Raw genomic sequence first — 23,129 nt, forward strand, 5'->3', positions numbered from 1 at the left:
AGTTGCTATCCAAGTTAAATTCAGCAATGGAATGTTATTTTAGTATTAAGAAAGTAAATTATGAAGGTAGTTTATTTCATATAAATTTTACAGCTCCGTGGTCGTTTAAATTTAGTCGGCTAATCGCAATTGGAGCACTTTCACTTTGCGTTGCTTGACCATTCACTGTTGTCTGTTGGGTAACACTTTTTATAATAAAACCATTGCGAAGTCTGGTAGAGATAACGGTTTTATATTTTTGGCAGTTTAATTAATGTCAATTTATTAGATGGCAACATCCTAGGTTAAGAAAATAAATGTTTTATGTATTTTGCACTTTTAACCCACGTTCCAAAAAAGAAAGAAGTTCGCTATTCGATTGTTTTTTTTTGCTTTTGTTATTCGATTTTGATAACTTCGTGAGATTGCAAGTTTCATACGATTGGCATGATTCTTGTTGTCTTTGATAGGATATAGTTGTTTGTGGTTTCATTTAATAATCGAGGATGGACCCATTAGGGACATCTGTGCCTTGCTTGTTTGTTTGTATGTATACACGCATTAATTTCAAACTACTGGCTCAAATTGAAACAATGCTTTTGTGCTGAACAGTCCACTCATTGCGGAAAGCATAACATCATGTATCATATTTTACAATTATAATCTTGCTCGTTTATGGTTCAGCAGGACAGGCTTTGCCTAGTGCAGGATCCAATTAATTCTCGTATCTTGACTTTTAAATTTAAGAACTTTAAACAAATGCGTGTTATTTGTCATTTTTATGTAGATATCTTAATAGAGATTTTTAATTTTAAATTTTAATTTTATGTACGACGTGAGTCCGCGGGGCATAGCCAGTACAATATAATCATAAAGCCCATGAATTCCAGATAACAAGTACCCTTTTATCAAAACCAATGAACGGCTTGCTAAAACATTGTTTCGTGTTTATTTAGTATCGCATTACCGGCGACGTGAGTCGAGCCAATCTCCCATCGCTTTCCTTTAGTGGCATCAAATATCCGCTGAATGATAAATATCCTTTCAAAATTTTCGCGATAAGTTAAATACGGAAGGATCTTTGAAAAGCTGTAATGAACGCCTATATCAACTTCACGTTTGTCTCTGCTGGTGGAATCATTTCAAAATGTTGACGTCACTGACGTAAGGAAATCTATCCTATCCAACTAATATTATAAATGTGAATGTTTGTAAGGATGAATGTATATATATGTGTATTTTTGTTACTCTTTCACGCAAAAACTACAGAACCGATTGCAACGAAATTTGGTACGACATAGCTGGACAACTGGGATAACACACTGGCAAACGATATTCCTAAGAGATACATAGTTACGTAGAGGAAACCGCGGGGCGCAGCTAGTCTACACATATTAATAAAAATGAAACGCCTTAAGCGTTTTTAACTGCAAACTCGAAGAGAGCTCTCCCATTACGGCTATTGTTTTAATGTTTTTGTTAAGTTACAAGGAAGGTTCTTATGTAGAGAAAAAACGTAGGTACTACAGGTGAATCCGGGGCGGATCGATTGTTTATTATAGAACTAGCTGTAAGCCGCGGCGTCACGTGGTACCCGGGTGAAATCGGCGGGTGCTAGTCCGGACTATAATGACATACAGGTTTTTACCTAGTTTGGGAGCTAGAGACTTCATTACTACTAATTGTAAAATAAATGTCATTAAAGAATTTATCTGTTTATTCATCTCTGTACCAAATTTCATTCAGATACGATCATCTGTTTCAAAGAGTAAAAAACATCCGTACGTTCATACAACCATCCATACTTATAATCTTTCGCATTTATAAAATTAGTAGGCTAATTTCATATAGTTTATAAATAGTATTAACTGCCAGTCATACATTTGTTTTTAAAAGCTGCCAAAGTGATTATTATTTATTTGTATGATATTATAAATACGAAATTAAATCTAATCTAACCTAACCTAACCTAAGCTGATTTGGATAAAATTTAGTATGGTTCAGTACAGGTATGGTTCATTTCCACTCAGAAATTCCAAGTGAACGGACGAATCCGCGGGCGAAAAGTAATCAATATAATGATAAAAAAATTATGGTTTATACATGGTTATTTGGCGGTATTTATTTAATTATTTTTTTAGTTTAGGTTTCTAAGGTCCGGTTCACAGGATCCCTGCTACTATGCTTTGAGTTTGGGCACCGAATAGGTTTTAGCGGATAAGAATCCCATATGCTCTATTTTTCTCCCAAAAGCTAGACTATCTTTCGAAGATTAAGGTATGTGGAATTTAAAAATGACTGATGATCGACAGTTATTAAAAATAATAACTAAAATGTATATAATACTTAAGGAAATATAAAACTACTTTTCTAAGTCAAATCTATGTATATTTCATTATAATTGTAGGTATTTCTTTTTAAAGACCCTCGTTAGATGTCTTATCAGCGCTTTATGAACAAAAATGTAGTTGTAACTAAAGCCTGAAGGTTGCTGGTTGAGTGACCCTCCGTAATCGTTCTTTCAACGTAACCTTAGACCCTTTTCACTAAAATTTATCGTGCCCTTTACGTGACAGTCTGCATCCGATCCTGTCACAGAAGCACAGCTGTTGACATTGCAGCCAGAATTTCATTAAAACTGCTACAATTTATTAGAAAGTCAACCTTTTTGTTTTAAACAATATCTTATTTTTTCCTGTAATTATCAATTCCTCCTTTAACCTTGGTACGAGTGGAAGTGTGCATTTATTTAGAATGAATATTTGTAAGAAGGCGTCTAGTCCTTTCTAAAGTTAATTGCAAGCTCAAATAGTCAATGAAGCCATTTGCATATTAATACTCAAACATTGAATCTATTTCCAATGATTTATCAATATATCTTATATTTAGAAATTTGTCGCATACTAACATTTATATTGGCTATATAGCTTAGTTGGTATCTACGTATGGGCGATATTATTACCAGCATTTACATCGCTATTCGAACAATAAAACAAACTTAAGTGTTTCATACACTTTATTGCTTCACGGATATTATTCTCCATAAAATCATAAACAACCATGTTTATAACGACGAAACGAGCGGCGCTCCTGCGCGTAGACTATACGAGGCACTGAGAGACAGGAATCACAGATCGAAAGAGCTTAGAAGATAAATTTATATCAATATAGGAAGCTAGAAGGAGGCGGGCGGGGCGAGGGCGCGGGGCGGGCGAGGCGCGGGTGGAACGCACCCAGGGCTGCCTCGTTCGTTGACGACGGACGCTCTTCCCTGACCCGCAGCTGTGGCATCCTCCACGCAGCGCAGGCAGCTGTCAACGCGTGTCTATTCAACACCCAGTACGCCGCTGCGTTCAGCGCTGAATGCGCGTGACCGAGCAGCAACGCGTATTGACATACAACAATTGGGGCGTTGAGTCCAAACGCACTGCATATCACTATGGCTGCGTGTGGACACCAACATGCAGCGAATATCGCGGCGATCCCAATCAACACGTTTCCGAGGCGCCGACGCGAACGTAACGTCGAAGTTTGCGGTTGAGGGCCGAGAAGGCTAGGCTGCAGTTTCTTTGCTCTAACGTCGCCGACATCCACGGCGTCGCGGCGTTCTCTAGGCCCAACACCCGCTACTATAATGACATGTGTTGGTCTACGAATGAGAGGTACAGGAAGCGGCAGTTCGCCGTGAGCTGCCCGCGCTGTCAGTGACAGAGCGGTGAGTTTGACCCGCACTGCCCAATGGCATTTGGTGACAGCAATGACTGGAACGCAGTATGTGATGACCGCATGTGCTGCAGCTAGCGGTGGACAGGATAGACATGTTGCTATCACTGTAACTCCACCTGAAAACAAAAAGGCATTATAATGTGACCATTATTTTTCATTAATCACCGAATAAAAGACTTAATTTTTTTTATTTTATATTTTTTCAGATCTTTAATGTAAGTTAGTATTGATAATACAATTTTACTTTATGTTACAATTATTATAAAATATATATTACAAAGCTACCCACCCAATAAGAGTGCAGATATCCACACTAAGACTACAGCTAAGAATGGTCGAGAACAGAGTGTGCTCCGACCACGGCGCACGACCCCACAGCGGTCCGCTGCCATGGCAACCAGGGACAGCGTGCTGGCTGCGACCGGGAATGACTGCAGAATTAAATAGCATTAATGTTACTACCACTAAATGTTATAAAGGGTTGATATGTTACGTAGAATTAACAAAGATTTATATACAAGAGGATATTACAAATAAGGCCTTATGGCACTGGGACATCATTCGAAAAAAAAAGCGTTTCTTTTAAATCGAGCAGTACAACTACAGACTTTCTTGCTGGCTCTTCTCTGTAGAAACTGCCTTCCGAACCGATAGCAAATGTTGTAACTGTGTAATATGACGATTCAAAGGTGCTTCTATAAGAAGTCTATTGGAAAGAATAAATGTTTGAGTTTTAGTTTGAGTTTAAGTATTATAAAGATCTTTGCCCGAATTATTATATTATTCTTTGATCATTGCTGAGTCAGTATGGGACACTTTGTGAGTTCACTTGTTGCGTCGAAAAGACTTACGAACGCACAGAGCGTCTATAATGGACATTACTCAGATTTAAGTGCTAATATTAGTATTAAGTTGGTTTTCTGCTAACAAACGGATCTACGCTATCCGAATATTATAGTAAATAAATAAAAAAAAAACAGTATTCGGTTTCATTAATTAGTATTCCTCGGGATTAATATTTCTTTAAGATTCTCAAAGGATAAACCGCATTTTAAGGTTCAAATAAAATATAATGACAATAAACGAATAACGAACATAAACGGTAAACCTTATGGTTTATATTGTGTTACAAGATTTTAGGTTTTAGTATCGTCATAAAATCTAATACCTAATCTCTATACACATACGGGAAAAAATTACCAAGACCAACAAAGAAAGCTTCACAATGGATGGCTAAAGTCCCATTTATTTACTAAAATGAGATTTTATCCGTCTAACCTTACTCAGCGAAATTAATTCAATTTCATTGAAATTATGTCGGAATATAAACGCTAGGGACTCAGAACTGTAAAGTGAACCTTAAAACTTTATACGAGCTGGCTTTATGTTACTTTTATATGATGAAACTTAAAACTATAATACCTACTGTCTGAAGAGTGTTCAAAGTTTCTGGTAACTGTTAATTTTCATATAATGGGAGCGTCTGTTTGTGAGTTAAGTGAAATGTATTTGCACCTTGCTGAAATGTTCATAGTTCTCAAGATAATGCGCATAATATTTTGTTACATATGAGTCTGCTATGAACAAATACAAAACAATATTGTGCAGTTAGTTCAACTGTATTGAAACTAGTTAAAAAAACGTTTATTTCAGGGTTCTCGTGGACATGTAGATCCAACAATCAGAGCGTTTTAAAGATTTTAAATGTGTGTAAACGTGGTACATATATAGCCTTCCTCAATAAATGGGATATCTAACACTGAATAAATTTTTCAAATCGGACAGTAGTTCCTGAGATTAGTGCGTTTAAACAAACAAACAAACCAACAAACTCTTTAGATTTATAATATTACTATATAGTTTATTTCAAAATGCAAAATAAAAGTAATTGATTTCTTTTTAATTTCTTTCTTTTATACTTCAAGGTTACCTTTTTTTATGTCATAGCGGGCAGCTGAGCTGATGGTTCGCCTGATGGTAGTACCTCTGTGAATGCGCTGCCCGCTTTTATGGGGTAAGGGAAAAGGAAAGGATTAACGACTGGAAGGAAGGAATGGACTAGGACGGGTGAGGAAAAGGAAACGGGCCTCCGGCTCTCCCTCTCACCGTACGAAACACAGTGGCATGCCACTATTTCACGCCGGTTTTCTGTGGGGGTGTGGTAATTCCCCGGTGCGAGCTGGCCCAATTCGTGCCGAAGCGTGCTCGACTCCCACAATAAAAATATATGCACAATAATACCTCAATATAATATGTAACATGGCACGGCAGGTGCTGAATATGTGCAGCCCGCGTGGCGGCCAGCGGTGCACTGGCCGCGCACACGAGCAGATCCGCTGCGCATGCGCTGAGCAACTGCGGCGTGCGCAGCCTGCTCGCTCCGTTTGACGCTAGTGCAGCCATAAGGCTTACATTGCCTGGGTCATAGGAATCTAATCAATGTAGAGTATTTGAAATAACAAAGCAAAATTCAGAAAAAAATCAGTATGGATTGTTAAGAAGTGTATTTAGTAAATTGTTTCTATTTCTTGGTAATCTCAGTAAAACTTCTTGACATAAATTGAATACTTACATTGCTAACATTTGGTAATGTATGAAAATAATATAGTAGAATTTGAATTTACTCTACTGTCAGTCTGTCATTAAATTCTACATAAACCCGACAATAGCTAGAACTGACTGACATATTTATTTGTACCATTATGACGTTTCTTTACAGCAAATAAGGTTAATTTGAATTTGACTAGTACACCACATATGAAAACTCCACTAATGCAAAAGCAAAAAATGCTTTAATGTATATCAGTACATACCTATAATACCAACAACTGACACCAGCACGTAGAGCGCTATCAGCACCGCGAGATGCGCGGGAGTTCGATCTTCCACCGCCCCCTCCTCGCTCCAGTTACCATACATTGCGATGCATCACTGTAACCTGAAACATTTATGAAATTTATGTTAATGCGAGTTTCGTTTTAGATTTCTGTGAAATTATTATATTATCTAGATCCGGCAATCGCTGGCTGCTTAGCACAACTTTTAAAAATAGGGACATAATTAATAAAAATCGTTTAACGTCACAGTTAAACACTCAAAAACTTTGTACACTTATCAAAGATCGTTGACAATACAGTTATTTTGACGAGTATATCCTAAGGATCGCCAGGATAAAATAATCTCTTTAAGCGTACATACTATGAATATAAGCGCGACAATTTAGTTGATTATAGCGAGTTTTTTAGTATTTTAAATCTGTTTATTTCAATACAGTATTCACATAATCCGAACGACAGTATTTCCAAAACAACGGCAGCTAAAATATCTCCTATTGGAGGACATTTGTTTCAACGAATAACAAGAACTATAGGTATCCTATTTTATTCCACCACACTGCACAACAAGACAGAATCTGAAATTTATACACCCAATACCTACTGCAATATTAAACACGCCAACAACAGTGAATATAAAATTCGAAAAGCGTATTCTAAAAGACAGTCGTATTATTGTATCTAAAAGGTTTCTAATCGGGAATTCTCTAGAGAAAAGGAACAAAGATATAACGAGATATTACGAAGAAATCGCTTTGTCTAGACAACATTTTGCAGCACTTGTGTTTTTTTGCGGATTTCTCACCCGTTGACCGGTAATTTGGAAGCTGAAGACTACAGTCAAAGCTTATTTAAAATAACCCAAGTTGCGCCAAGTTTATATTACTTTATGTCATAATTTATAAAGTCCCATTTATATGGCGTCTGGCAACTGGCCTCGACTTCGAAAAGTTAACGACATAGTGACAAATTAGATTTTCCTTTAATCCCAATGTTCGCAAGTTATTCCTTATTCAATCAGCTATTGAAAGTCTTATACATGTGCCGTGTATATATTCATATTTTATGTATTTATCAAGCCGCGATTATTTTAATATGTCAAACAGACAGTCTTTTATTTATTGGTATAAGTGTAGGTTCATAATCATAATAATAACCGTGAAGCGTGATGAACACACAAACAAGGCTCTCGCAAAGATAACGGTACCTTATAAATCGCATGGTTAAAAATACGAAACTAACTTATTCACTTTTTTTTACGTTTTTCTTATGTTTGTTTTAGTAGATTTCATGAATTTATAGTGCAGCAGCAGATCCTTACCCTAATGGTATAACGACCGCAAACTACTTTAATATAAGTCTATGTTACAAATATTCCTATATGAAACGTGATCTCACTTTTCATTATGTGACACGCCCGCTTTGCCGGCATTCAATTTAAATAGCAGTTCATTCTAATATTATGGCATTTTTGTGATACAGATCAATTTATCAAAGTGCTAGCGAAGGGCGTGTAATGGATTCACAGTGAGTTCTAGGTGAAGGAACGATCATTACGTTTGATTTATTACCTACCTGGGACGAATAAGAAAATGTACATTTCTTTAACATCACAGTAAGCTCACGTAATTATTGCTTAAGATAATGTAGCTTAGTTGGTAATTTCTAAGATTATCTAATTTCTAACAAGGTAAGGTATTTAATTCAGAGGAGTTCGTCAAATACGTTTGACGTAGTGGGTGCAGGAAAGATATAAATCGGAATGTTTGTGATGTTCCTTTATGTAGTATTTACTTTCATATTAATAATGATAAACGCGCGATAGTCGAAACTATCAATATTTAGTCTCTCGCATACTTTTCTCTTATAATTTTAACCGATATTTCGAACGGAGGAACTTCTCAATTCGACTGCATTTGTTTTATTTGATAGATTCATGGGTTTTCAACGCATTGACCTGATTCTTTTTCTGCTTGATGGGAATTTGTTGTCATTTTGTTTTTAGAATCTAGAATGGTACTTACCTACCTTTTCCTAGGAGCGTCGGCGAACTTTATTGTGGAAGAGATTTATTTAGTTTAGTCTAATCTATGTTGCATCCTACTAATACTATAAATACGAAAGTTTGTAAGGATGTGTGTGTGTTTGTTGCTATTTCACGCAAAAATTATGAACCGATTGCAATGAAATTTGGTGCGTAGACAGCTGGACAACTGGAATAAATTATAACTTGCAAACTTTTAATCCTGTTATTCCTACGGATACGGACTTACGCGGATGAAACCGCGGGGCGCAGCTAGTTATTCATATTTAAGCATGGTTAGTTGAATAAAAATATTGAAAACCACTCAAATGAAGTTTACATCCTAACAAAACATAAAGCATGTATGAGTCAAAATTACAAAAAAAGCCCCGCCGTAACAGCTGTTCGCTGCCGTGACCAGGATTCGAACCTGGGTTACTACGGCCACAACGTAGGGTCCTAACCACTAGACGATCACGGCTATCGGAGCGGATACTGGTTGCTTTAAATTGTTTACGGCTTGGAAAAATATTTTGTTCATTCAATGAGCCATAACATTTAGGGCGTTTGTGTACTTCGCAATTATAGATGCAAGGAGTGGAAAGGTAACAACCTGCAGTTAAGCTTACTCTTTCTTTCTTTAGTACCATTTATCTAATCCTTCATTATTAATTATTTCACACCTCTATCTTCACATTGATTGAAATTTATTATGTGCCTCAAGTTGAACTCATAGCTTAAACAATTTCACCAAGATCACCTGCTGTGATTTCCTTGTAAAAAGTTTTTTAAATTGTGTAATTAAATAACATTAAAATACTTTATAATGACCAATATTAAAAGAATATAAAATTTTACCGAACCGTGACGGGTTCGCCTGTTGTATTCTTCTTATTCTTTAAATGTTTGTTTAAGATTTTCAACCTCCTCAAAACTCTTCTTCAACTTCAACGTCAACATCTCTATCATCGCATTATAATAACTGTTACATTGTTCACATAAGATAAGAGCATTAACAGAGGGTTCCTACCAACTTGCTCTGAAATTTAGAGTGGTCATGTCGAGACTCCCTCCCCGTGACCACGCTCGCTGTAAAGTGTTCGAAATGTCGGGTTAATAATATAATGAATAAATCGCGTTTAAATCCGTTTAGAAGTCTTTAATTTCTAAATGTATAATACTCGCGTAAAATCAAACAATACTACTCTGAAATTGTCAACTGAAAACGAAACGTGAAACTATAAGGATTTCTCAAAATTTTCCCCTTTCAATTGGCTACTTCAAGAAAGGATTATTTCCAAATTTAAAGCCATCAAATTCCCGATCCTGTTCTCGTATAAAAAACCATTTATTTCTTTAAGTAAAAGTTCATGAACGGAGAGTAAAACGTAAATAGCTGTCCTCACATAAAGTTCCACCCTCTAACATTTATGCCATAGGATTTTACGATCAAGTGCACATTTCAAGTTTTTGTCCAACCGGGGCTTTTGCACTAAAAATTAAAGCGGTTGGTATATTGATGTATCGTAGCGAAGTTAAGGTGGAGCTAAATTGTTTGTGGTTGGGCGTACATTTTTAAGACAGACTTTTGAGTTTCTCGTTTGACTTTGATTTCTAGAAATGTGCGATTTTACATTTTAGTAAATAATCATATTAGCAGGTTTTCAAGGTTTTTAGCAACAAAACTTAGTGCATATATTACAAAATAAAATAGACTAGTTTTTGTATAGGTTTCTTAATAAAGTGAAAGAAGAAAGTCTCTATATTATATTTCACAATGTATCAGCACTTTGTGTTGAGAAATAATATTTATAATCCCTTGATAATAATTCTTTACTAAGTTTACCTCAAAAATAAAAAATACAAGTTATTGCTTTAACAATCATTTCTGTATTTTCTTTTCGATGGTTTCTTCTTATATTATGTATGCGAAATTAACTCTGTGTGTCTGTCTGTCTGTCTCTTCTTCAGGTGCAAACAAAAAATAGTATGAAATGTAAGAAAGGACATCAGATGGCTTTTATCGCGGAAATTCTGCTGGAATGGGAACTATGCAGGTAAGACCCCGGAATATTTTATTTAACTACGCGAACATAACCATAGGCGAAATCTAATATTATGTCAAGGGTATATGTATAATACATGAGCTCGATATAGTAGCTTGGTAGCGTCGTGTATGAACAGCTTAAATTGTCAATTACACGGTGGTATCGCTTATGCAACCGTTATTGCTCCAGTTTAAATAAAACAGTTATAACCCGACAAAATAGTAATGCAAGTAATTAGAAAGTAAGTGAACATCAAAGTAGGGTATTTTTATTTAGTCGCGATTAAACTGTCAAAAGTGTAATGCTATTTTTATTTGCAGTGTAACAAGCTCCGATAGCCGTGATCGTCTAGTGGTTAGGACCCTACGTTGTGGCCGTAGTAACCCAGGTTCGAATCCTGGTCACGGCAGCGAACAGCTGTTACGGCGGAGTTATATTTTTTTAAGCTAATATTGATATATATAAGCTATAAGTTCAGCAGATTTATAGAAATATGCATTTTTTTACGTAACATAATTTAAATTAACCCTTTTTATATAGCTATATTAAAAGGTCAACTCTTAATGTAAGTAAAATATAGAACATTTTTCTGGGAACAGAAACAAATAAAATTATAATTTAAGTCAAATTTGGAAGTACTATTAAATAAGCGATTCGCGTTTCTAAATTCAAACTGCTTATTAACCAGTGATTAAATAGCATTCAGCTTTATCAAAATTATACAGAAACCAGATTTCGTACAATTGAATTTAAAAAAATTCTCATAAAGTACTCTCTGAAATGATATCGCATTGCGGGGATCTTTAGAAGTGTACTAGAAATGGAAAATATTAAATAACCTCAGTACAATTTAAAATGTGATAAGGCACAATTCGCGGTTATTATTCTGGTCGTATTTCATAATATTCAGAATTTTCTGTTGATAATTTATAATATTTTAAAAATCATTAATTCAGTTGAAATATCTTAGAAAATTCTTAAATGTACATTGCATTATATTGTGTGTTATTTGTAACTGTTAGATTATATGTTTTGTTGAAAGTCGATTCATGTCTATGCAACCAAATAACTTAATCATTTGATTAACTAAGAGCCCAGCTTCTTTCTTCAATGACGCTATTCAATTATCGTCCTGAATGAACTGATCTTAATTAGTGATAATTGTAGGATAAACAAAGAAACACATACGATTTGTTCCTTCGATGTTATTATTATTATATAGTTTGGCAGACCATTACACTTAACGGTAAAAGGTATAAATTTCGACTCTCAGTGGAACTTATTAGAGATAATTTTCAAAGGGGTCGCTGTCGAACGTCAAAAATTTTAACAGTAACTGTTTTCTTAGGTCACGTGTGGATTGAATTGTTTCCGAAAGATTCAAATAAAGAAACTAATACTATCCATCCATCTCATAGTCAGTAATAAATGTCACAAATAAAATACGTTGCTACATTCGACGAAATAAAGACGGAACCATCAATCCCGCAAAACAAATATTTCTGGAAGCTTCTAGTATTTTTCAAGAGCTACCAATTCGCTCGATCTGTCAGTGCGAGGCGCATCTTATTTGTATCAAATATATTTACATAAGAATCTTACAGTCGTTTTATTAAAGTCTAAGGAAAGTTTTCTAAAGGAATACGTGATTGGAAAGTCTAAATGACGTCCCTTTTGCTAAATTTCATATGTAAAATACTTGAATGTTACGTGACTTAGCTCCTCCGATTTGCCTTCAATTCCCATCCAATGATAGACACGTTGTATTGTTAGTTACGGCCTATAGGGCGTGATCAGAATATTGTTTGACTAGTTGCTGCCTACAGCTTTAAATTTTCAAGGTACAAAACTGTCTATTAAGTACGGATTATCAACGACTGAAGAAATATAATTCGATGATTGTAATTTGTATGATTTTCAATTATTTACAATCATTTAGTTAATTATTTCAATCTTAGTTTATATTTAATACCTACTGAATAAATTGTCCATTAGGACCTATCACAGTACGCTTATAGCGTTTGATAAGATTATTGCTTAAGTACTTTAAAAGCTTTAAGAACTTAATAAGTTACTGAGACAATAGAAATTAATGAAGTTCTATAGATTAAGAAATTCTCTGTTCCATTTTAGTACTAGAAATGGTTTAAGATACCTATAGTAAAAATATAAAGATACTAGCTTCCCGCCCGCGGCTTCACCCTCGTATTCAAATTAAATGTTAGATAGTCCCGAGTTTTACCCGGACAGTTTCCGTTTCCGTAATATTTCCGCATAAAAGTATCCTATACCTATCCATTCTCGGTTCTTAAAATATATTTATGCCAATTTTATCCCAATCGGTTTAATTGGTTTAATTAGATTTGGTGAAGAGACAGACATACATCCAGACCGACAGACAGATTTACATTCGATTTATAATATAAGTATGGGTTTTAGCGAAATGGTAATTATGATCCAGATTACATGTAAACTTATAAACTTGAAGTCCTACCCGATCGTGCAGATTTCTTAGAGATTATAAAAGTTTAAAACTTTATATCGTATTTATTTTATAAACCCAATAATAATAACACAAACACAATAATAACAAAAAAAAAAACAAAAAAAAAATAGAAGAAATTTTTTTGATCTCTTTTTGGAGTGAAACTTCTTTAGAATCGTTGTGATTTCAAATCTGATGCAACGGAAAAACGACAGGTAAGAAGAGACACAAATACAAAAATGTGTAGAATGAAGCCGGCAAAGAATGAGAAAGAAAAAGAAATATACATACTATTTTATATATATTCATCTCATACTTTTTTCGATTTACTGAAGTTTCACTTCTATCGTGTATGAATCGCACACACACCTTTTTTTTCCATAGAAATATATTTCTTCTTCACGACCAATATTTAATTCCTTCAGTTGGATGGCCATACATACATATTACTCATTTCAGTTTTCATAACAATACAATTTTAAACGTTCAACTTATATTGCATATCTTTTATTAATAATGCTTTGTGAGACATGAGCTTTTATTAAAATCTCTCTCTCTATTACATGTAACGTTCGCAAAACCTTAGAATTACGTTGTAATTGTTTGATAAGTTAATTATTCCTTTTAATTAAACCTCTTTAGCATGTCATGTAAGCATTAACTCAAGACAAACAAACTCATGAAATAATCTCGACTTGGTTTTCTATTACGCTAATAGAGGGAAATCGAATCCCATCCTTATCCCATCGGACCGTCCCATCTCCAGGGATTGAGACAAATGAACCACCAAATTTTCACCTCGGGATAGAGGCGTGATTTCACGCGAATTTAAGTTGGTAATTTTATCCTGATGTTGCAATATATGCTGTATTGTATGGGCGATAAGGTCATCATTTGAATGGTGACTTTTGAAGACATTTACAAGTGATGGGATTAAGTGGAGGTCTCTTAATTTGTTGGACCCAAGGGTACTGTTATGCAGAATAGCTTAATGTTACCTTAGGATGGATTAAAATAATTCGTCTTAGACTCAGCGTCGAATTTAATTAATCACTCTGTATTGTTTTTGAAATTTTCAGCGAGACTAAGATTCCCCTAAATGGGAAATATGAATCCCCTGTGACGTCCATCTGCTCGTTTCTTTATGCTACGCCATTTTGCTTGTTTTAAGTGGATTGACTCAAGATAATGGAGGACTAAGTGAAATTAAAATATAATCAGGTATATTTTTAATTAAATTTTAATTAATAGTAACAAAATTGAAGTTTAAAAGTGAATGAAAATAATATATTAAAGCAAAACTTTGATTAGTTGAAGTTGCTTCGAAAACTAGAAAACCATCACCAACCAAGCTTGGACAATAGACTCCAAATAATGTCAAGAAAGGTTTTACTTCTTAAAAAAAAATAAAAATAAATTGCCAGCCCTATATTTCCCAAAAGAGATGAGGATCGAGTCACGCTGAAGTATATAACACGATTATGAGTTCAACAATGAGATCAATAGTTTCGCATTGGTGCGTCGCCCTATTCAGTAGGGAATTGGGTGGCCACACTATATGTTATTTACCGGACTTTTTTATACTTTATAAGCTACTTCAAACTAAATCATTCACGAAGCAACCTGATGACACAAATATTTCATAAAAATCGATCAATGCGTTGAGGTATTAAGAGGTACTAAGTGACAAATAAATACAAAGAAACAACATTCATACATAAAGACATACGTTATATTTCTATTTGGATTAAGGTGCATTAATTTTAAGCACCACATATTTGTATGTGGTAGTCAGACACGCTTCGGCACGAATTGGGCCAGTTCGCACCGGGGAAGTACCACACCCCCACAGAAGACCGGCGTGAAATAGCATTCTGCTGTGTTTCGTTCGGTGAGTGGGGGAGCCGGAGGCCCATAATCTTTTCCTTACCCTTCCCAGTCCTTTCCTTTATTCCTATCTCCAATCTTTTCTTAATCCCTTCCCAAAAAGTCGGCAATCCATTTGTAGATGCGTAAGGTCTGCAATGGGCCTTATGCCTCTCCAAATGTTCATGGGCGGTGGTAGCGCTTACCATCAGGCGTCCCACCAGCTCCATTGCCGACTGTAACATAAAAAAAAAAAAACCATGCGTCTTTATTTGTGACAAAAAACGTTCAATAGATGGCAACTACTTTGATTTAAATGGTCGTATAAACTGTACCACTCTGATTGAAGTGTGTTTTTTATATAAGTTATTTATTATTATTAACCATCTTAAAAAAGACGAGGTTCTCAAACCCACTGTATTTTATTATTATCTCATAACTCTTCTTGATGAACAGATTTTGATGATTTCTTTTATTTTGTGAACACTGAAACCTTCCTTCTGGTCCGATTAAATGTTTATATTGTTCCAACAATATTAAGATGGTTTAGTTTTTTATTATATTCTTTGTAAAGATAGGCATTTCAAACGTAAATCTCCGTCACTCCAGCGTCAAGTCAAAGCGTAACTCGAACGTTTGGTCGCCTTCAGCAAATTCTATTACTTCACTCAACGAGATTGCCTATCGCAACACATTCGCACTTTGCTGCGGAGCCGGTGGGATAAATGCTTTTATTTAATGCATGTACGTTGTTGTTCTCACCTTTATAGTGTTTCTATTTAAATTGAAATATATTTGTGTAATTTTTGAATTAAGACTTCGATTTTTCAACGTTTTTTTGATATCAGGGTGGAAATGAATGATACTAAACATCATCGTCAGCCCATGTATGTTCCCACTTCTGGGATACAGGCGTGTGAGGGTGAACCTGAAGGCCATAATCCACCACGCTGGCCAAGTGCGGGTTGGCAGATACCACATGTCGTTGAACTTTTAATTCTTGGACATGCCGGTTTCCTCACGATGTTTTCCTACACCGTTTAAGTAGTGGTGATGTTATCCAAATAAATTGAAAAATCAATTTATTTCCTGCACGCTCGCCCGGTCGCAAACCCCGACTTATCGATTTTGAAGTCCGAGGTTCTCACCACTGAGCCACCACTGCTTATATAAATAAAACTATATAGTATAATACAAAATCGCTTTCCGCCGTCTATGTCTGTATGCTTAGATCTTTAATATTACGCAACGGATTTGGATGGGGCTTTTATCATAGATAGAGTGATTCAAGGGGAAGATTTATATGTATAACAATACGGTATAGGGAAAACCCGTGCGAAGCCGCGGGCGAAGCTAGTAACACATATTTTTCACGTATCGTACTTATTTAAAGGCGATAATAGGGAAGCCTAAAGGGTGAGCTAGTATAATAATACTATTACATAATTCAGACTGTCAATTTATGCCACAGTACAAGTTTCCTTGTAATCGGATCTTGTCGAATGTTAACTAACTTCGACCATATTGAAGTTCATGTATCCAACTATGCGACGGAAACACACTTATGAACTGTTGATCCGAAGCTTTGATATCCCTTGAAAGATTAATATAACTCGTGTCTGGTAATCAGGAAATTTTAAGGTTTAATCATAGCATTGGTTAGTGAGTCATGTATAGTCGATAATAAAGCTTTTAATATGATGAATTTATTCACATGTTGTTTTATTAAAAAGTTATTGGCAAGATAATAAAAAGAGGAATGAAATAATATTCAATTTAATCTTCGAAATATTCTATTTGAAAATAAATAACTATGCATCAAAACACTGGCGACAAGCTTGTTTAAAACTCAAAAATTGCAACCGAAAACTACCAACAAACAGCACATCTAAACTAGGTAGCACAAAGAAACAAACCAAGCCCATAATTGCACCTAATAAGCAACGTCATATAAATCTAAATATATAAATATGATATATTACATTGTTTCTTATTAGCGAAGTACGAAACGCCTGTGAAATATCAAAACCGCATTTCGCTAGTAACACCCTAATGAAGATGTATATCTCCATTTGAGTTACACAGGCACTTATGTTATTCCGACTAGCTTGCTGCCCTGGTTCTGCTCTAGTCATGGGAATGATATGTGTCTACTCGATAAAAAGTATCCTCATAGTCTATATCACTCTTTAGCCTCCAGCGACAAAAATTATATCATATAACTGAGTTACAACGTGAATGGAGGACAAACAAACACATACTGCTTCTGCATATATAATATTGGTAAACAACATAGATACATTTGTAAACAACGATTGTAGATAGCGCTTTTAAAATCCTATCCATTTTCTCGCAGCCTTACATAAATTTGAAATCAGAAGATCTCTGACTATTATTTCTGCCTTAAAAACAATGAGATCCAGACTCCCAAACAACAAGAAAAACCATCTCATCAATATAATTTTCTTCTCCCATTGGACACTTGCTTTAGCTAAACTAGTGTAACTATAATGCTATTTCCAGGGTTCCTCATAAAGAAGGTCGCTTAATATCGATTATCGATCATTGGTTATAAGACGTTGAACGATTAGATAAGTTCCCCACAGTTTCTATTATAAATTGGCAATGACGCGTATCGTTGATATATATTGCTATTCCGAGTTTGCTAAGAAAAATTTATCCAGAGCACGAATTTGATATTTAAATTCAAGGCATTGGAGTTGAAATTCCCTCGGGAAATAAAATGCAGTGTAATGTATTATGACGTCATCGACGAGTGAGTTTGACGCGTCCTTAACGTAATCCATTTCTGAAGTGGTTATTACAGGCCATATTGTTTGAAATTGAATAATTGTAGGCTATATAAAAAACCATCAAACACCACCAAACCCATTTTTCATAGAAATAAATAATATATTTTGCACACCAAAAAAGAAAAACCCCGTTTAATAAACCCAACTCCAAAAACTACAATAACTTAATAAAAATTTCATTGAATACTCCTTTTAAGCATACCCTTAAAAATTTACGATATATCCTTATTAATATGTGATACCAATTAATAGATTTAAGATCGATGACAAGACAAATTTAATACCTCCTCCTTTTTATAGCCGGTTCAAAACCTATGGCGATGGACCAATATTTTATTTAATTACCGTATCATATAAAATGCATTTACTGCTTTCACCAGCTTGAGTGCTTTCAGACCCATTTCCTATTTTATATTTATGAAATTTAATTTCCTTACTCGGCAATTTCATACGTGTGTTATTGCGGATGCATTTATTTATTTATTTATTTATTTATTTATTTATTTATTTATTTATTTATTTATTTATTTATTTATTTATTTATTTATATGCATTCCGTAATTCACAATAACAAGCACTTATTCATTTTCATATATATCAAACTTACAACTTAAACTAATGGGTCTAATGAATCAAAAATAGAAAATACATTTGAAAACTAACTACTTATAAAGAGTCTTCACTTCATCTCAATCATTTGTCATGACTTCTATACAGACCCATGAAATAGATGATAGACCGCCTCCTTGGTACAGTGCTAACGCGTGAGCGTAGAACCGAGGGGTGCTGGGTTCGATTCCCGGTGGGGACGCACAAAAAAAGTCTCGGTCTGGCACGACATAGAAGGCTGATCACCTACATATGCATAAAACAATCGATCAGTGAAACAGATATATATCATCTGCCCCATACCCCAAGAGGAATCAAACAAACACGGGATGAAAAAAAAAGAAATAGATAAAATACTCTGAATTCGAGCGACTCTAGTGATAATATTAATTACAAATCTGTAACTGGTTCATCCCCCTACGAAATGAATGGCTATCACTTATCCCAATAATCTTATAACCAGAAGCTCAACTCATCAGCCTTAATAGCATGACTTAGCCACGCAATTCCGGTCCCTTTTCCAACGCTAATTGGGTCTTTTTCTCTAATGATCTAGTTACAGTAAGTGTCCAGTGTTTATCTTTAATTACTGTAAATGTAACGTTTTCAGGAAAGTCTTAATAAAACCTTCATACTATATACCTACTTATAATCATTGATTCGTTATTTACAATTCATTATAGCATGCACTTTAGCAGATACGTTAAAATATTTATTATAGCTAGGATATTAATTTATTATCCCTGTTTGTATTAATAGAAAACCTTGTTTGAATTTTTAATATGTTCAATATGTATCGTGAAGTCTTAAACCACTACTAATTTCAGTGTGGGAAAGTGCTAGACAACCTGTATAGCTTTGTCTTATTCTCACGCTGGAATTACTACTGCTTTTAACATGCTAACCCACCAGAACATCATTTTAATGTTTTTATCGTATATAATAAAAGCAAACATGGACTGAATACAACAGTTCCTCTGAAAGTCTACTTGAATTAATTATCAATAAAAAAAAATCAATCATCATACAACGTATTATTCTGTTTCATGTAGGTATATTAATCTTTTCTTATCATTTATTTGTACTATAATTGATGCCTTTCTTTCGTTTTAATGTATATGTCTTTTAATGGTAGCTATAATGCACTTTATAAGATAGTGTAATCACCACTTGCGTTTCAAAATGACAGCTCACAGGATATTGAAGCAGACCGAAATGGTGTGGACGTAAGTAAGAATTGTCGTTATCATAATATATTTCATGTGTATATGCAACTAAAACGTCATCTCAAACTAGCTTACTGCCCGCCGTAAAAGATATGTTTTTGCAAGAACATTTTATACCTAATCTGTAATTAATTAGTTTCATAGCAATATAATAAACAATAACATGAAAATTACACATATTATGTTATTTATCTACTTCTTTACACTTATTTAACCTTATAAAACTTTTAGAAATTAAAGACAATTTAACGGATTTTAAACGCGATTTACTGATTATGTTATTAACCCGACGTTTTGAACACTTTACAGGGAGCGTGGTCACGGGGAGACTGAGATGTTACATGTCTTGAAGGTCATACAAAAATTGTTGTTTGTTTGTGAACTACACCCACCTATTTCTCCGTAGTTGGTATGTAGAGCATTTTTCCGGACGTTGGCTTTATTGGCTGATAGTGCCTGTATAATATTCGCGTAAAATCAAACACAAGAAAATACTTATAAATCTTTCTTTCCTTTTTTTGTTTTCTTTCATCTTCATTTTATTATCATCTTCATTTATGTGTGATGAATAAAGTATATGTTATAGTTTATATGTTATAGTTTATGCCTACTAATAAATATTTTAATAACAAAGCAGTATTAATAAAAATAAGCCTTACATTTCTATAAATATAAATGATTCTTGGTCTTTCGCGCCAAAACTAATGAACGTGATCTATTTTCAAAAATTTGTTATGCAAATAGATTAAACCTGAAATGTCTTCAAGCCGAAGTCGGGCCGAAACTTCGACTCGACACTAATATTCAATTAAATGGTTGAGGAGTCGCCAATTTAAACTTTGGACATCCTATTTTGTAACGAAATAATTTTGACAAAACTTTAAAATTGAAAACACAAAAAGTTTTCATTTATTTTTGGCCTTTTCTGAAGTTTTTTTTTCATCAAATTAAAAACGTATTTATAGTCATGGGACCTAGGTACTAGATTCGGATTCAGATTTAACCGAACACAAGAGGCTGAACAGATTTCGTTCGATTAGTGATCATTGTAAAAACACCTTTATGTTCAAGATATTCCCATATCTCACAGCGGGACTTCACACATGATCCGCAAGATTAATTTGCCCACAATATACATGAAACCGAATTAAACTCAGACAACCCGTTCGTTTTAATTCAATTTTAGGCCCAAATCAACATTTTGATTGATACACATAGGTACATAGGTGCTTTGTTTGTTTCAACTAGGTTTCCACGCGTCTGAAATTTGAATATTGAGAATTGGTTGCTTGCGCTGTTTTCCAAATACATGAGAAATCAATATGAGTTTCATTTCTTCCTGAATCTAACCATTTTATTTATTTAAACAAAAATAAAATGATTCATCGAACGTCTTTTGAAGATTTTCAATTGAGATGTTCACGGTTCGTTAAATAGGTTTGAGTGTCGCCTCGTTTCGCCTGTTGTTTTTTGTGTGGTGGAAGTGTTTCACCACTGCCCATGAACATTCGCAGAGTTGTCATTGTCACATGTGTACACATGTCTATATAATATTAATAGTATTAATCCACAGTAGTAAATATACTAGAAGGTTAAATTTATTTACAGTAATTTAATAGAAACATCCTATCCATAACTCAAAACTCATCAAGATACCCAACTAAACTAACAATATTTTAAGAAAGTCACTCTATCCGTCTGTATCTGTTTCAAAAAACAGACATTATTGTTCACGCCTAAACTACTGAATCTTAGATGAAATATTGTACATATGTAATCTGATACTCGAGAAATGACATAGAATAGTCATAGAGATAATCGAGAAAACTGCCTAAAATAGACAAATATAAAAGCCTGCATAGAGCTAGTCATATATTTACAAACAGCATTTACCTGAAGCAGTTCACACAAACGTGAGTTTATATAAAAAAAAACCTCAAATGTATTAACAAATTCACAAGCACTTAATCTTGAGACACTACTGAGACTGAAGGCATTCGGTTTTTACGAGCTAAGTCCGTAAATCGCCTTTTTATTATACTTAATATTCTCTATTCATATCGGAAAGTTATAGAAATATGCAAATGGAAATATTGTAAGAAAGGTGATATAATATTAGTAGCTGTGCACCTCGGTTTCAGCCACGCGGTACATAGTGTGCCTTCCTCAATAAATACATACAGCACAAATATAATTTATAATTTCGAACAAGCAGTACTTGAGATTAGGGTGATCAAACAAAATAAATCTTCACTTACTAGTATAGATAATGTCCGAATTTGCTCAACTATTGCCAAATATAAAAATTACACAAAAAATTACTTAATTTTTATCTAAATTGTAAGCTAACGAAAACGAAACGAACTTTGTTGGCCTCACAATTTTAACTATTATTGGAAACAAGATGGAAATTGAAGAAAAAATAATCATAGTGTTAAAAATAAGATGAAAAACTTTAAATAGGCCAACGACTAATTAAATGGTATTGAATGTCTAACTAAACTAATTAGGGACCAATGTTTATTTGTTTTTGTATCCAGGAAAGCAGATTTTTGAAAGATGACAATGTTTTGACTTAAAAACTATATGAATATTATTCTGGAGATAAATTACAAGTCCCCAGGCAAAATCTTCATTTGTCGAGACCCGGGACCGAAAGATTTATTTCCCCTCTACGGTTAACTTAAACATTATAATATAATTATTTATATATACTATTGCCTTTAAAATCTTATAAGTGGCCTACCAAATACATTTATATTATGCCTTAAGCGGGCAACTGAGCTGGTGTTTTGCCTGATGGTAAGTGATCGTGATAATACAAAAAGAAACATGAAAAACAAAGAAATGAAAATAAACACACAAAACAAAAATACAAAAAACGATGAAATTAACATATTTGCAAATAGTGATTCTTTACTATATTTCTAAAAGGTTCCAGCGTCTGTGCTTTCGTAATATTAGTTGGTAAGTCATCAATTGAAGTTCGTCGATCAATATATAATAGTACCCCAACAAAATATAAAAGGTCTTCGTTGTCGTCTCTTTGTACAAATTGGTTCAAAGGTACTTTAAAGACTTGAAGAAAGGAACTTTCTCGTCGTAAAATGGCTAATAAGATCCGAGTCTAAACAATTTTAAGGAAAAGTTTTATTTATAAACACAATCGGTTGCTATTTTTCAAATATATTTCACAATTTATAACCAAATTAACACAGTATTCTGCGATTTACAATAACACTCATATTATTTATTAGCATTCCGCTCCGACTTCGCCCGTGGTACACATAGTCTTCCTCAGTAAATGGGCTATCTAGCACTGAAAGAATTTTTCAAATCGAACCAGTAGTTCCTGAGATTAGTGTGTTCAAACAAAAAACCTCTTCAGCTTTATAATATTAGTATAGATTAGCTATCCACCAACGGCTTTGATCGCGTAGTTAAAGGAAAAGATAGACATTCCCAGTCCCAGGACATTCCTCTCTGCACTCGGGGTTTCCGGGATAATAATCTATCCTAT

At 34.3% G+C, this 23,129-nt stretch overlaps 1 protein-coding gene and 2 non-coding genes across 3 annotated transcripts; 1 reads left to right on the forward strand and 2 right to left on the reverse strand.

Annotated features, from left to right (window-relative positions):
* Nucleotides 1–3,025: 3,025 nt before the first annotated feature.
* Nucleotides 3,026–6,645, reverse strand: LOC119829585 (galanin receptor type 3). Its single transcript, XM_038352164.1, has 4 exons — nucleotides 6,519–6,645; nucleotides 5,947–6,122; nucleotides 3,995–4,136; nucleotides 3,026–3,821 (listed from the first exon to the last, which is right to left on the reverse strand). The coding sequence occupies exons 1-4, from the start codon at nucleotides 6,622–6,624 to the stop codon at nucleotides 3,142–3,144; spliced, it is 1,104 nt and encodes a 367-aa protein (XP_038208092.1). The 5' UTR covers nucleotides 6,625–6,645; the 3' UTR covers nucleotides 3,026–3,141.
* A 2,326-nt stretch (nucleotides 6,646–8,971) lies between these two features.
* On the reverse strand, nucleotides 8,972–9,043 carry Trnah-gug. Its single transcript has one exon. It is a non-coding gene; the product is annotated as a tRNA-His (tRNA).
* A 1,904-nt stretch (nucleotides 9,044–10,947) lies between these two features.
* Nucleotides 10,948–11,019, forward strand: Trnah-gug. Its single transcript has one exon. It is a non-coding gene; the product is annotated as a tRNA-His (tRNA).
* Nucleotides 11,020–23,129: the final 12,110 nt, after the last annotated feature.

Source organism: Zerene cesonia, chromosome 10, assembly GCF_012273895.1.
Source record: "Zerene cesonia ecotype Mississippi chromosome 10, Zerene_cesonia_1.1, whole genome shotgun sequence".
Taxonomy (NCBI): Eukaryota; Metazoa; Arthropoda; class Insecta; order Lepidoptera; family Pieridae; genus Zerene; species Zerene cesonia.

Coding starts and splice junctions, on each gene's coding strand:
- LOC119829585 (XM_038352164.1), bottom strand. CDS start 6,624: ATGTATGGTAACTGGAGCGAGGAGGGGGCGGTGGAAGATCGAACTCCC. Junction 6,123..6,518: donor GTCAGTTGTTGGTATTATAG/GTATGTACTGAT, acceptor CCTATGACCCAG/GCAATGTAAGCCTTATGGCT. Junction 3,822..3,994: donor GATATCTGCACTCTTATTGG/GTGGGTAGCTTT, acceptor TTTTGTTTTCAG/GTGGAGTTACAGTGATAGCA.